Raw genomic sequence first — 15,952 nt, 5'->3', positions numbered from 1 at the left:
CCATCATCACAGATCTCTAACCAACCAAATAAATCGGGCCTGTAGTAAGATGGGGAAAAAAAACAAGTACAAATACAATTTTTTCTCGGTTTCTGTAACAAACAATAAGAACAGCATGACAAGACAAGGATTCATCCTCTGAAGAGGACTGCTCCTCTAATCAGGAAAGCACAACATGAACTGAAGAAATAAAGGTCTATCATCTTACTGCATATTTCTCTTTTCCTCGATCGCTCTAAAAGCAGACAAAACGCAAATCTCGTACGTCCTGTTTGGAACGTGGAGATTTGGTTCGAATCTCACAGGTTTTAGACATAAAATAAATAAATAAATAAATAGCTGAATCCCCCCAAGGAGTTCTTTGTAAGTCTGTATGCTCTTTCCCCACAGTTCACGGAACAAACAGTGAATCAAGACGCCATGCATTCATGCAGCTGCCTACGCTGTCCACCCATGCATGCATGTGGCTGCTTGCTTGCTTGCTATTGCATTCTATCTGTACAAGGTAGAACTGCATCGATCGATGCTCGAGTGAACTGAACTGATCTAGGCGTTGTCGTCTAACATGAGTAAAAGACCTAGTATCAGATGCTCTCACATGAGTAAAATTTAACGAACTTCCACCGCAAATATGAAAGGCTTCTTTGATCCCATCATCTGGTAACTCGACGAGCTACACCAGATCTATCCTTCAAACGTCATTTTTTCTTCATATATTTCTGCAACATGTTACATGTACAGTCTGGTAGAAGGCACTGCTCCCCCACAGTCCCTCTCTACACGTTGCATTGGTGAAAACAACAGCAGCAGCAGCAAAGGGCTCAAAGCCCAACCACGTACAGCTATACATAAAGAATGGGTGTCGAACCCGGTTTGAGTCTCTAGCTAAGACCTCACACGCGGACATACCCCTCTTCTTTCCCTGCAAAATGTGGAAAAATTGCAGGATCTTCCGTTGGGACTATCTTGAGGTGAGGTGGTTGTCGTCCATGTAACTGGACTCCTAACAGCCAGCAGCCCTTAGGAAATTGTCGTACGGGCTCGCCGCCGGTAGCTTCAGAGACTGCTGTTGGAAGTCCTGGCCTGGCTGTGCGTTGTCGCCGTTGGGCCCGTTCATGTACTGTGGGTATCCCTGAACGCTCTCATCAGAGAATGGGTTTGTGCTCTGCGCCCCGGCCTGCTCAAAATTAGACATTTTCATTCATGTTAATACGTTGTCAAAATTAGAAATTATTGAGGGTGAATAAATGGCCTTGCGGATGGGAGGTAGTACTCCACCTGAGGCAACTGCAGGTCTTGGAAAAGGTCCAGCTCCGTCGTCTGGTTGGGCTGGCTGCCTGGCACCCCTGCAGCTTGCACGCTTTGCTGGAAGCTCATGAAGGCAGACATTTTCTGCTGTTTCCCGATCGTCAGGGCTTCGCAGTGGCTAGTCATATCCTTGAATCCAATGTCTGCCGACACTACTCCAGCCTGAGGTGCTGGTTCTGCACCAACCTGAAATAAGTGGCACGATTACAATACGAAAATTATCATGCCAAGTGAACACGAGTTGTAAAGCAAGGCCATCTCAGCATGACCGTACCCCAAGGACAGATAAACCAAGGAAAAGCAAGGAAGAACAGATTTCTTGAATAAAGGCCATACCGTTTCAAGGAGCTGATCGATACTCAGAAGATCTGATGCAGGTACAGAAGATGTGCGAGCTTCTGCGCCTTCCGAAGCTTCCCCAAAAGCATCATGGTCATTCCCCAGGTCAATCAGCAAACCCTGCTGAAAAGAACACACGTTTTTTTTAGCATGGAAAGTAGGAGATGGATGTACGTGTCACTGTGCCAGAATGATGTATATACCTCTTCATGGTGACCAGTCTCATGAAACCCTGAAGGATTATCAACATGCATTTCAAAGAACTGAGTGCTTGTAGGACACATGTCATCGGGAGTGAAATCACTTAGCAGTTGGCTTCTCACATTATGCAACTCCGCCTGCAGATATGGGAAGTCGTCAGCAGCTGCATGGAACTCGGTCAAACAACGAAAACAAGATGCGGCCAGGAAGGTCAACATTACATCCATCATATTTGCAATGTTGTTCATGATTGTGGAGACTATGCATTCTCGAGATTGACTTTCTGACAGTTCTATTTCTGAGAGGGACTTCAGTGCATTAGCGTTGTCCTCTGGTGATCCATATATTTTTGAAGGATCATTTGAACAATCCTTGACAGCTGTAAGTTTGCTCTCATCCACCAAACGAAGGAATGGATCGGCCTAAGCAAAATAGCAAAGAAATGTGAAATATAAGGCACATGCAGAGTCCTCAGGAGTCAAGATGCAACATAAGTACTTTGAAAATCAATACCACAAAACTTCAGTTTTTTTAAAGAGGAGGCTGTCGATTGTATTAAAAAGAAGAAACCAAGTTTGGGCGTTACAACTAAGCAGGGACCCAAAAGGCCCCACCAACAACAGAAAAACGACAAACAAAAAACTAGCAACTAAAACAACTAAAGAGAGTAACCGGTTGGATTGAGACTTCAACTTGCAACACTTCGTAACTCTAAACTGCTGCGCCGCTCAATAACTTCAATACTTCATGTTTGTTGATCTCCATAGTAAAATGAAGATGCAATCAAACTCTAATTTGGTATATCAATAAAAAGAGGCTGCCAAGTCTAGGCGTCATTATTGTGATCAATATGTATAAAACACATTTGTCAACTTAAACTCTAAAACATAGAGCACAGAAAAATAGCAAGGGGCCATAAGATGGAAGGGTGAAGAATTTTAACATACTTTCCAGGAATAGCTAAACATAAAAAGCTCTTTATTTACAAACAAGTAGCAGGGTACAGACAAGAGATACAGAAAATAAGAAGATTAAGTAACAAGTTTGATTACAAGCTTAATTCTAATTCAGACCCTCAAATTGGTACCATAGTGTGTTCTTATTACTTCCCAACTAATATTATATGCCATCATTCTGTAAGGGGGTGTTTGGTTTGAAAAATCAAACTATCCAAGATGAGGTGGTGCATCATAAACTCATTCCTCAAATTTGGTGGGATGATCCATTCCTCATGTTAGTACTAATTAACTAACTATAAACTATGAGAAATGAGATGGTGATGGATTAACTCATTTCATTCCACAAACCAAACAAAAAAAGTGAGGAGTGATAAAATGATAGACTAGCTCACTCATCAAACCAAACACCCTATAAAGTCTTGTTTAGGGAGTTCCCAACCATAACCAAAAGAAGAAAAAAGGAAGACCCAGTGCCGGAGGCACCCGCATAAGTGGGGCCTCGGGAAGGGATAAACCAAGGAAAGACATTCCTCCGCAAATGTGGAGAGGCTGCTTCGAACATGTGACCTAATGATTCAGTGAGACAACTCTCACCACTGCACCGTGCCTATCCTTCTACCATAATCAAAAGAAATGCAGATAAATAAAATGAGGCTTCAAATTTTGATCTTACATACCGCGCGATCATTGATCATTTGTTTACAGATTGGAATGAGTGGCAACACATTGTAAGCTCTTGACGAGAAAATAATCATGGCTGTCGACAGAGTAAACAATGACCGACGCCGAGACGGTTGTAATGAATCTGCAAGATTAACAAAATCAAAACCACATTTAAGTATATGTAACTTCTGTGCCATCTTGTACGATATGAAGCCTATTTATAACAAGTTACATTATAAGGTACACTGAGTTCTTATTGACTTGTAACACTTTAAAGGGAATTTGACTGTATCACCTGCTTCAGTGAGCGCATAGCTCCTCAAAGAAAATGCAACCTGAAAACTCTGGGTAAGAGCCTCAAAAGTTGATGCCTGGAAGAGGAAAGGGAGAAAACATCAGCAAGTAGGACCTAACAGTTGGCATTCTCTCTCTCCCTCCCTAAGGTCCTTCCTTATGTTTTTGTTGAGGAAAAGCAATAGTTCACTAGATGAACAGGAGGAGGAATTCACGTAAGAGCTGCTTATGACTTATGAATGGGCTTAGGCAACATAGTACGTATTGAAAATAAGAGGTAGCAGAACACTTAATTCAGACCTCATGAACCATATAGACTATAGATAGAGTAATAGAAGCTCGTGAAAATATATGGTTCCTGGAATATGGGGTTAGTTCCACCAAATTCTAATGATCTCTAAAAAATTCTTAGTTTATAGAAGATCATGATTTGTTGCTCACAGTGTTGTCTAAACTAGTTCCTAGAACATTTGTTCAGGATCAAGGCGCAGTTAGTACTAGCCAACGAGAACCGAAGGGACCTATTGGGAGGTGAGGAATAGGGTGGTCCATCATCTTCTCACTGCTCACTTTTTTGTTGATTTGTTGAATGGAATGAGTTCATCCATCCAAACCACATCCCTCACAAGCACATAATAATTAGTATATAAGCATGAGGGCCCCAAATTTGCACAGACATCTTCTAACTTTAAAATTTGTGGTACATATTCAAAAACTGGTCTTTATCAGCATATCTAATCAATACAAACTTCTGGTGTATCATTGATTTTAGGAGTGCTATAAAGAAAGTTACCATATAGTTTGTAAAGATTTGGAGGGATAAAACGCAAGATTTACAAGATCCCTTGTGTTCCCTTCTCCCAAAACATTTTCGGGTCCAAACAGAACTTGCAATCCTACACAATACCCGGACACCTCATCTCCCCAAGTAAATGTTGGACTGGGTGACAATTGAATAATTACCAGGCTCCTCCCTTATAAGCAGGTATTGCTGTCAAGGAAAAGAACACCACATAGAAGGTGGGATTACCTTGGATCCAGAGAACAGTAGAAGCAAACTGTAAGTATGAGCAATGGCTTCATAGTTCACAGGAGTATTTTCAGGGGATGTTGCTTGAGCCCAAATGGATGATAGCAAAAGTGTGATCTGACGGGCGCTCAGCTTCACCAACACTGATTCCTGAATGCATTAAGCATAGTGCGCAAACAATTATTCATGATAAGAAATCTTTTGCTCAAATGTAGCTAATTATTACTTCATACATTTGGAATAGAATCGATTATACCGTTTCCTCGTCGGATTTCTTTGGGGAAATTTGGTCTTCCTTTACAGACACAGAAGATGCTCTTGAAGACATTGAAGGACCTCTCAGAGATATTGAAGGAGCTCTGATAGCTACTGAAGGAGCTCTCATGGCCATTGAAGGGCCTCTTTTCATGGAAAAATTAGAAATTCTCATGCTACTACGTCGGCTTTGAGACACATGAAGGTTTTGATTCTTTGGTTGTCCGGTCCCTTCACCAACGCTATGCAAACTATTGTCCTTGCTTTCTCCTTGTGAATTTTCTGAGTGCTTGTCCTTTTTCATCTTGTCAAAGATAGCAGCCGAAGAAGAAAACACAGAGACGGCCCTAGAGAGTGTCCTCTGCATGTCATGTTTCTTTACCTGGCCTGAGGGACTGGCTTGAATCGAAGGTGAAACAGAAGATGGGACTAAGACAATAGCAAATATGCGGTGTGCAGCAACACGAGCTTCATGGTCGGGGTGGATCATTGTTAACAGCAACTGATGAAACAGAGCTTCAGGAAACACCTGACATCAAGTACAGAAGATCAGTTTCAAACCAGAAGAAAGTAATGTTGTCTGGGATTAATTTTAACATTTCAATTCATTTATTCTAACAGCATACCTTATTCTGATATTGCAAATTTGGCACAGAAGCGATTATCTGAGCTGTGCGATAAACAGCAGCTGCAGTTGATCTAGCTACAACAGGAGTGCTCGCAATGTTTTCTAGCATAACAGCCATCATGTCAAGAACTGGCCCAGCATCAGACACCTGATCAACACAACAAAGTCTTGATAAGCCTTATATGCATTGCGTGTAGATCATATGAAACTAATCAACATATTATACAGACCAAACTGCAAGGAGGACTGGAGGAATCAGTTAAAAAAACAGATTTACTGAAGTAGCACCATTATATTGTGCATGAAGGTAACATAAAATTTCAAGTGAGAAAATGGCAAATGCACCTTCTTTGACAGCTGAACTAGGCATTCATCTATGCCCTTCCGGAATTTTTCGTTCCATTTTACTAATTCCATATCTTTGCTGCCAAGAGTAATATGGAATGTCCTTTTCAAATGCCTCACAAGATCACTTATGGCACCTACAGTTGCTGGTGAAGCGATAGCACTGGATTGTTCTGCAAGGGTAGCTGCCACCTCCACGATGCTAAGCTGCATGTCTGGCTGCTTCAACATTGTCTTGTGCTCAATATGTTTTATCAAAAGTGACAACATTAAATGCATATTTTGTCCTACAGAAATCGTTTCAACATAATCAACCACATTACCCATAGAGAATATATTAAGACTCAGCAACTATAATGCAAAAGTACCTGAACTTTCTACTAAAAGTTGCATGTCCAACAAGACACACAAAGCAAGTCCATTTTCTGATAACCATGAACTATTGTTACCAAAGTACCGAAACAAACATTCCAAGATGCGGCGGAATGTGGTTGCCTCCCTAGAAAGCTTGGCCATATTGTGCACACAGATTCTGGACCAAACCTTAGGATCCCTAACATCTTCCCTGCAGCACAGGAGTATGTTTAAGAACCACTTGCTTGCTGTATATGAAGAAAAGACAAAGTCGATAAAAGAGTAAAAGTAAAATTATATTACTCTGGCAGGTTGATTCCTCCCTTGGCATTAACTATGTTCTCCCAAGAGGGGGCCGGAGTGATAATGAAAGGGGAAGGCGGGTGCTCAGCCTTCTGGTCTTCCTGCACCAACTGGTTGTCAGCATCATTGGTACTTTGATCATCATTTTGCATCTTCTGAGGTTTGTAGTTTTCCAGTACAACTTGAACAACCTAAAAGATACAATAGAAAAAACAAGAGCTGATGAAACGTTTGTGGCTCCAATCTGCTTGCAAAAGTGATAGCTTGATAGTAACCAAATGAACATAAGCATGTAACCTTCCTTGCAGTACCAAATAATGTTTCTTATTTAGGGCTAGTTTGGGAACCTCATTTTCCAAGGGATTTCCATTTTCTTAAGGGAAATTAGTTCATTTTCCCTTGGGAAAATTAGAATCCCTTAGGAAAACGGTGTTCCCAAACTAGCCCTTAGATGTAATCTCAATATGGACAGGCACATATTAAACAGGAAAGTAACACACGAAAAAAAGGTTCCCTTTCATATTACTTACATTGTCAAACTCTGACGAGATATGAGAAAGCTCCCCCATAAACCAGATCTGCTCAACGAGAAAACTACATGATATTATGACTGCCAAAAATATTTTTGTTTGAAAATTTTAAATACTCAGTGGTTATGGCAGAATAGAACAATAAGAAAAGCAGTAATCTTTAAGAAGATGTCATGCATACACTGAAATATTTTTTGAAAAGATATTTAAGTTCTAGATAGCTACTCCCTCCAGTCAAAACAAATCATGTCATCAACATGCTGATGTCCAAAACTACATGCATGTGTGACTGGAGGGAGTATGAGAAGTTACAACAATACATAATCCACCTCCGCCGAACTACATGTTGTCATGTTTAATTAATAAAGCAGAAATAGGAGTGAAAGTTGCATCAAATAGGGTTTGAAATTGAGTGATATAGGCATACATCCACACTCACACAACTGAGTTAGGTTTAGTTTCATAACTTATGCATATAAGTTATGCATATGAAATTAGTCAACGCACGAGTACTTATTGGCTTATTGCCTTTGAGATTTCATTGCTTGCATCATAAGATATTAAGTAAACTGTGAATTAGAGTTATGCTGGAAGAATGCTTTAACTTCCTCTTGGAAATATGAGCATAGCAGCTCTCTTACACTGAGTTTTTTCTTATTAATTTATCCAAAACTTTTAGAAAGCCATGCTAACATATGACATCAGTTTGATAAGGCGCAATCACAGAACTTACCATAGCTGAAAGAGATTGCAGGGCTGCCGCTCGTAGGGCACTTGCCCTTTCATCTTCTCCTACTTCTTGGGCTATTTCACACAGTCTTGGGACCAGCCCTTCCAAATTGAACTGATATGTACCATCCACCTGGAATAGACAGACTCAAGATCACCAATAATGGGACATACCTATATAAACTTAATCCTGCTAACGGGCATTGGCATCTAGTCCATTAGGAATACCTGATTGACAGTAAAATCAAACAAGGTTTCACACCCAACAATGCGCAAATCGTCCTGCCTCTTTTGGTCTAAAAGAGTGTGCACAATGCTTAATAGGCTACTTGCAAACAGAGGCCTGAATTAAGAAAATAACAATTTCATTTGTAACCAGCAAAGGTAATAACAAAGTGTAAGAAGTATCCATTGCAAACCAAATAAAAATATTAACTTCACAGAATACAGGGCTATATGAGCAAGAGAAACTTGAAAAGAAGACTCACATCTGTTCTTTACAGGAAACCGACAGTCTGCGATATATCAACATCACCACTTTTGCAAAGCCGTACTGCTCACTTCTTAAGTCCCGGTAAATGTGCTGCTCCAAGTAAACTGTGATCTGCTCAGATATCAACATGCATAAGACAGCAAGCTTACAGAGCCTGAATTTGCTTAAGAGGCAATCATGCCTGACAATATGTTTAACAAGGACTACTACTCTGAAATGAGGGCACCAAGGAGACAAGGGAACTATACTGAAAACATTAAGTTTAGAGGCCTAGAACAATGATCCATGAGGCATCTCCAGTTTCAAGATAAGTTATACCACTCGATCCTCGATTGCATTTATAATCAGTACTACAGAAGCTACAAAGCTAGCAAACTGTATTCTGAAGGGTCGTCTAAGTTTAGCAGCAAGATCAATTCGCTCAAAAGGTCAGAACCTCCACACCTGGCATGGAAACAACGAAATTCCAATGAGGAAGCAAGGGGAGTGAACCTTTGGCACTCGAAGAGGGTTTTTCGAAGCGTACTCGCACAACTTCCCAATCCTTCTCTCGTTAGGCTCTTCATCCTGCAACCGAAACAAACATGCTCATTAAATAAATAAATCCGCAACACAGTTCAAGCGTCAACATGCTCATATTCGACAAAGGGAAAAAACGGACACAGCATGTCCCGACCTGTGTTTTGGGGAAGATTTCAGCAAGGATCTTCTTGTACCGCTTCACGGGCATCCGGGACCGTGTTGTGAGCCCGGGGCAGAAATAGCATAGTGATACAGCCATCCTATACTTCTACGTTAACAATTGAAGAGCCGTGTCTGTCAGTGAGAATGGCATCGGTAAGAAACACCTCGTGATCCAGAGATTACAACAATGAAAACAATATTGGGTTGATCAAAGTGTGTGTGTGGGTGTGGGTGGGGGTATTCAAATGGATTTCGGGTGAGATTGTGAAAACTGAACCAGGGATTTCAACTGAAGCCAACCGCAAACAAATGAAGCTACAGACTAGAACTGAAAACATCCAGAGGTTTGCAAAACCGATACCCATTAACCAGCATTCGATGATCAATCAGCATCGACCCAAAAAGGAAATCAATAAATGAGGACACGATCGATCACCCGCACACCCCAGCGATCCCGATCATTAGCGCACACGCCAGAACCGACACAACGGCGTGTGAACGTGGGATAGAATGTGAGCATTACATTTCTACGTGGCGCCTGCCGGCCGGCGAGTTGGTCGGTCGGGTCGAGCTGCCGTGGCAGCGGGGGTCAGGCGGGGCCGGATCGGGGGAATGCGGGACGCCTGCGTCCGCGCCGGTGATCGTCCTCCGCTCCTCCGCCTCCGACCTGGAGAGACGCGACGCGCGTCGAGGTGGGGAATGGGGCGGTGGAGGTGGGGCGGGCGGGGAGGGACGGAGAAAGGCACGCACGCGCGCACGCCCCCACGGTTATTCGCGACGCGGCTTTGCCCTCGGTGGCGCGGTGACAGCGGGGGTTGGGTGGAGGGGAGGGGAGGTGGTGGTGGACTGGTGGCGTCCCGCCGTCCGCTCGTGCGTGCGGCCCGGCCGGGGCTCCAGGACCGCCGGGCGCGACTTCCGCCATCCTCGGCGGCGAGGCAGGCATCAGGCCCGCCCTCCAGATTTAGGCAGGAACCCGTGCCAGTTTGCGCTCGCCAGCAGGACGTCAGTTGCCACTTGCCAGCAGGACGGCAGGATGGTTTTGCGGTTAGGCTGGAAAAGGCTAGGAACTATTCCAGATTATCAATTTATACTATAAATTATACAATTATTCTAGCTGAAATCCTTCCCGGAGTAGGTTTCTGAATAATCGAACGAGCCCTAGAGCATTTTAGAGGCCCTAAACAAGTTATGTATTTTGAAATATAGGGATTGAGGCCATAAAACACCCTCCAACCGCGGCACTTTTTAATAAAATTCGTTAAATAATTATAAGTTTTGATCTATCGGATAATAAATATAATATTTTATATGTTAAAGCACTATCCTTATTTTTTATTAATTTACAACTATTTATTTTTTTTAATAACGTGATTTATTTCTTAAGTAGTATTTAAGGCCTAGCTGTTGGAGTACAAAAAAAATTGAGGCTCTAAATCTCTACTACTTATTAAGTTAGCAATAGTAGCCTGTTTTTTGTGTTCTGTCATTCTGCGATCTCAGCCGTCCATTCTACCGTTCTACAATCTCAGTCGTCCAATCCCGCACACCAGTTTTCCGCGCACATATTGAGCAGAATGTCTAGCCTTCCACCCTCTAGCCAACATGACTCATGTTGAATTATGTACAACTTCAACTAAAACGTCTTTTGTGTTTAACCCACCGTCCACTCTGTATGCTCACTGAGTCTAGAAAAATATTTATAGCTTGGCCCCTGATCTTTCTGGAATTTGGGATGCAGTCCAGGAAATAAAGAAAATAGGGAAAAGGAGTTTAGAAATTGATTTTTAGTTTAAAAATAATTGCAGAAACCCATTTAATTCATGGAAATTTCATATTAAATCCAAATGAGTTCGTTCCAATTTCTATAATTCTATAATATTATTTTTATCACATAATACTATGTTTTGTCATGAAAACAAAAATAAAATTGATTTCCTAATTAATCCTATATCAAATACATAGAAACTTTGGAAATTCGTAACTTCCCCATTTTAATTCCAAATTGAATCGTTCTAGTTGTGTTAGTCTCGTATGAATATTTACTACGCAGTAACAACATTGATTATACCATTTTCATACTTTTATAATTAGATATTTATTTATCCTATGTTAATTGGGTTAATCTATGTCTATTGGATTAATTTATTTAATATATTAATATAGTATTCTAACTTTGTGGTTATACGATGTTTGACCATTAGTCTTGCAAACACACACTTACCTTTTTGTTTAAGCAAAAGCGTATGGTGGTACGTGTCCAATGACTAACGATGTACGAGAGAATTTCTTCCAGTATGTGTGAAACGTGCTCTCCAATAATGAGACCATACAAATCGTGATATATATCAAAGTCTGCATGATACTGATGGTTGCAATATAGTGGTGAAACAGATAGATTATAAATAACAAAATTTATGTATGGCCAGAATCACAAATTGATTATGAAACATTTTCTCATAACGGTATAACACATATTTTGTATATAAGTTATCGTAGTATACTGGTATTATATATTCCCGTTGCAACGCACGGGCATTCAGCTATCATGTATAGAAGTCTGCACGGTACTGTTGGTTGCAATGTAGTGATGAAATAGTTAGATTGAAATAACAAAATTTATGTATGGCTAGGATCACAAATTAATTACGAAACATTTTCACATAACTGTATAACACACATTTGTTCATAAGTTATCATGATATTAAATGTTTCCGTTGCAACGCACAGGCACCCACCTATATGTGTTTATGTCTACATCTATGACAGGAAACACATCTACTACATCTCTCTCTAAGCTCACTTGCTACCATTGCACAATGCGTAGTAGTAGATAAGTATCACCGATATTCTTGAATTATATTTTTGGATGGAGGTAATATTATTTAAAGAAGAGTTTTGCATGCTATTTCTTTTGTTTGAATAATGCATTATACTTAAATTCCCTTTTTTTGCATGTGTGAAATTTTTTCTTCGTAATATTTTTTTCCATGGATCAGACTTGTGAGTCATTTTCATAAACCAACGCCAAGCATGAATCCATGTTTCCTACTTCAAACCCCGAACAAACTCCATGAGAAGGAGGCATTCGCGTTGTCGTCGCTCATCGATGACGAGAAGAAGCTTGGTGACTGTCAGTTCGACCTCTAAAAGCAGTCTTATGTGGTCGCATGCGCCGCTGTGTACGACAAGCTCCCACGAAGCCACCGCTTGGACACGATCCAGAGCAGCTGCACCGCGTTGTCCATCGTTAAGCAGGGGGCCTCATGGTTGTCGCCAACATCGACGACTCTCGGGTTGTTCTGGACACCGCATCCGACGACGACGCCATCACGCCGTCCAGCTCATCGTCCACTTGAAGCCCAACATACCACGTAAGTCGCTACTGACCGGACATGAATTCTTGTGCGCTGGGACGATGGACGTTGCTGACGTTGTGTGAGTGTCCTCAAACATGATATATGTAGTGGAATAGCGCATTCGGTGGTGCAACGGCCAGGGGTACTACCTCGCTGATGAGCCCGGGGTGCACTTCGTTTGGCAGCCCAACCAAGAGTCATCGGTACTCGTCATGTCGCGTGCGTTCGACGACTACTATATCGAGGATTGTGGCGTTATCTTGGCGCCGGAGGTGACACAGAGGAGGATCGACAACAGTGACCAGTTCGTCATCCTCGCCACCGTCAGGGTAGCTTTTGTGCCGGCCTGCCTTTAATTCTCTTCGCAAACACATACACACTTACCTTTTTGTTTAAGCAAGAGCATATGGTGGTGCGTGTCTGATGACTAACGATGTACGAGGGAATTTTTCCGGTATGTGTGGAATGTGCTCGTGCTCTCCAATGATGAGACCATACAAATCGTGGCATATATCGAAGTCTGCATGATACTGATGGTTGCAATGTAGTGGTGAAATAACTAGATTAAAATAACAAAATTTATGTATGGCTAGGATCACAAATTGATTATGAAACATTTTCTCATAACAATATAACACAGATTTTGTATATAAGTTATCGTAGTATACTGGTATTATGTATTCCCGTTGCAACGCACGGGCATCCAGCTAGTATTTTAACTACGATCTTATTTTAATTTTTAGGGCTCTATTTTTTATTTTCTTGTTGGAGATGCTCTTAGAACCAGGTGCCAAAAACAATCCTTTTATTGGCCTTTTAGGTTTTAACTATACTACTAGTACTATTTTCTGTACATTTCAAAAAAATATACTACTAGTTATGTGTCATACTCTTATTACTGTTTCTATATATATATATATATATATATATATATATATATATATATATATATAGACATGGGCTTCCAATAGCTGGACCAATTTTTTTGTTTTTAACTTTTTTTGTGACAGAAATTTACAGTTAAACCCCTGGATGACTTATTTCAGGATTTGGACCCGAAGCTCGGTGCCACAGGCTATGGCGCTGAGCTCTAACGTGGCCTAGGCGTCCAGGGCTGTGTGGCGTCACGTGGCTCCCTAGCTCGGCGCCACAGATCTTGGCGCCGAGCTAGGAGTTAAGGCCCAGCCGCCGACCTTCTCTCCCACCTTTCTCACCACTCACTCAACCGCTCACGCCGCTGTCCCGATGCCGCCCTCACCGCACCGCCCCACCGCCCTCGCCGTGGTTCTGCCCCACCGCCCCCGCGCCTCCACAGCCCTGCCCGTCGTCCGCCCTCATCGTGGTGCCACCCCCAGCACTCCACAGCGACGGTCGTCGCGTCTACGCCGCGGACCCGGCCGCCAACCGGCGCGCCTCCACGCCACCGGCCGAGTCACACACATCGGAGCCACGCCGTCGCTCGGCCCCTCGGAAGGTATTTTTTTGTTTTTTAAGTTAATCTTACCATATTCGGACCATATATGGTTTAACATATTGTTTAGCATATATAGTTTAACTTAACATTAATCCTTGTTGTATAAGTTAGTAAGCCTTATTGTTTTGCACTTATAGTTTAACTTAACATTAATCCTAAACTTACCATATATAGTTTAGCATATTATTTAGCACATTGTTTATCATATGGTTAGCATATTGTTATATTATGTTGCTATCGTATATATTTTTTGTATTGGTTAGTGTGTATGGCAGTCATCGTGTTGTTGTGTCTTTGCATGTTCTAGAAACCTCACCGTATAGGGGAGGTGCTGCCGAATTTTTTACTGATAGTACTATTTTATTTTGTACATAGGTGTCCTTCTGACTCAACCTTCACCACTGTTAGCTTGACTTGTTTGCGATCTCAGGTATACATTGTTTACGTGCATTATTCATATATTATGTACTTATGTTTGTTGTGATCCTTTAATAGTTACTATATAGGTTAGTTAATAAGTAGCTATTACTTATTTATTACTTAGTGAGTATGTAGGCATGAGTATTTAGGTATTATTGAGTTAGTAATTGAAAGGGAAATGGACTTAACCATTTCCTATAATCAATTTTGGTGGTTGATGTCCAACACAAACCACGTGGACTAACTAGTTTGTCTAGATATCATTTATCACAGGTGCATAAGGTTCAACACAAACCAAGAACGAAATTCAGTTAGAGACTCAATCAAAAATTGGAGCAAGACTTAGAGTATGCTGATTTTTGGCGCACCAGACACTGTCTGGTGCGCCAAGCCAGACGCCCTTCGAACAAGACACTCTCAGGAATTCAGAGGCGCGCTCCGCTATAATTCACCGGACTGTCCGGTGAGCCAGCGGAGCAACGGCTCCATGCGTGCCAACGGTCGACTGCAAAACGCTACAGTGCAGAACAGTGTCGCGACAGAAGTTAGAGCGCAGAAGTCAGAGGTCACCGGACTGTCCGGTGTAGCAAAAAGACAAACGTCTCCAAACGGTCAATTGCTCCAAACCCTAACGGACGCGCTGACGTAGCACACACCGGACAGTGAACAGTGATTGTCCGGTGCGCACATCGCCAGCAACAACTAGGAAGTGGTTGGGGGCTATAAATACCCCCAACCACCTCATTCAAAGTCATCCAAGTTTTCAGAAGTTCACATTCAATACAAGAGCTATAACATTCATACCAAGGCACAATTCCAAAGATCAAATCCTCTCCAAGTCCTAAATTCATCCCAACCACCTCATTCAAAGCCTTCCAAGCCTTCTGAAATATTCATTCATTGCAAGAGAAAAGTCCAACACTCCAAGACACAATCAAAGCAATCAATCCACTCAAAGTTCCCAAAATCAACGCTAGTGCTTAAGGGCTTGTGAGAGGATATTTTGTGTTCTTTTGTTGCTCTTGTCGCTTGGATTGCCTTCTTCCTTTCTCATTCCATTTCTCAAAGTGCTTTGTAAAGCTAAGCAAGAGACACCAAGTGTGTAGTGGTCCTTGCGGGGTCTTAGTGACCCGTGTGATTAAGGGAAGGCTCACTCGGTCTAAGTGACTGTTTGAGAGAGAGGGAAAGGGTTGAAATAGACCTGGCCTTTGTGGCCTCCTCAACGGGGATTAGGTTCTTTGGAACCGAACCTCGGTAAAACAAAATCACCGTGTCTACTCGCTTTGATTCTTGCTTGATTTGTTTGCCCTCTTTCCTCTCTCTAACGTTTCCTTGCTAGTATTAATTTAAGTTTGCTCTCATATGTCATCCACATCCTTTGAGCAACTCTTAGCAAGAGAAACATTCTTTCGAACTTGAATCTAATTCTAACTCTAACCCCAAACCTAGTGTGTTTAAAGTTTATAAATTTCAGGTTTTGCCTATTCACCCCCCTCTAGGCGACTTTCAATTGGTATCAGAGCCAGTGCTTCATTAAGAGTCTAACCAACTCGAAGTGATGTCTGGAGATCACGCCAAGAGGGAGAT

At 41.9% G+C, this 15,952-nt stretch overlaps 1 protein-coding gene across 3 annotated transcripts; it reads right to left on the bottom strand.

Moving 5' to 3' along the window:
- Positions 1–658: 658 nt before the first annotated feature.
- LOC100217264 (uncharacterized) lies at positions 659–10,168 on the bottom strand. Of its 3 annotated transcripts, none has more exons than XM_008649255.3 (20): positions 9,639–10,168; positions 9,108–9,247; positions 8,924–8,998; positions 8,427–8,542; positions 8,167–8,281; positions 7,943–8,071; positions 7,210–7,257; positions 6,680–6,870; positions 6,391–6,587; positions 6,023–6,309; positions 5,676–5,825; positions 5,051–5,578; positions 4,795–4,944; positions 3,766–3,841; positions 3,485–3,612; positions 2,070–2,270; positions 1,851–1,985; positions 1,645–1,770; positions 1,279–1,494; positions 659–1,177 (listed from the first exon to the last, which is right to left on the bottom strand). In XM_008649255.3, exons 2-20 carry the CDS (start codon positions 9,210–9,212, stop codon positions 1,004–1,006), a joined length of 3,147 nt encoding a protein of 1,048 aa, XP_008647477.1. In that variant the 5' UTR covers positions 9,213–9,247; positions 9,639–10,168; the 3' UTR covers positions 659–1,003. The 3 variants fall into 3 exon arrangements, with proteins under 3 accessions (XP_008647477.1, XP_020394409.1, NP_001346497.1); NM_001359568.1 differs by having other exon boundaries at positions 687–1,177; positions 1,645–1,767; XM_020538820.3 differs by lacking the exons at positions 8,924–8,998; positions 9,108–9,247; positions 9,639–10,168 and adding an exon at positions 8,750–8,881.
- Positions 10,169–15,952: the final 5,784 nt, after the last annotated feature.

The sequence above is a fragment of the Zea mays genome, chromosome 6, assembly GCF_902167145.1.
Source record: "Zea mays cultivar B73 chromosome 6, Zm-B73-REFERENCE-NAM-5.0, whole genome shotgun sequence".
NCBI lineage: Eukaryota > Viridiplantae > Streptophyta > Magnoliopsida > Poales > Poaceae > Zea > Zea mays.
Note: the sequence above shows the minus strand (reverse complement) of the source record. Positions and strands in the feature narration are given on the sequence as shown.

Bases quoted from the DNA above. Each gene is read 5' to 3' on its own strand.
- LOC100217264 (XM_008649255.3), bottom strand. From the start codon at position 9,212: ATGGCTGTATCACTATGCTATTTCTGCCCCGGGCTCACAACACGGTCC. The intron at 8,999-9,107 runs GTCGGGACATGC...TTTCGGTTGCAG, and splicing joins AAATCTTCCCCAAAACACAG to GATGAAGAGCCTAACGAGAG. The intron at 8,282-8,426 runs GTGAGTCTTCTT...TTCTTAATTCAG, and splicing joins GTTTCCTGTAAAGAACAGAT to GCCTCTGTTTGCAAGTAGCC.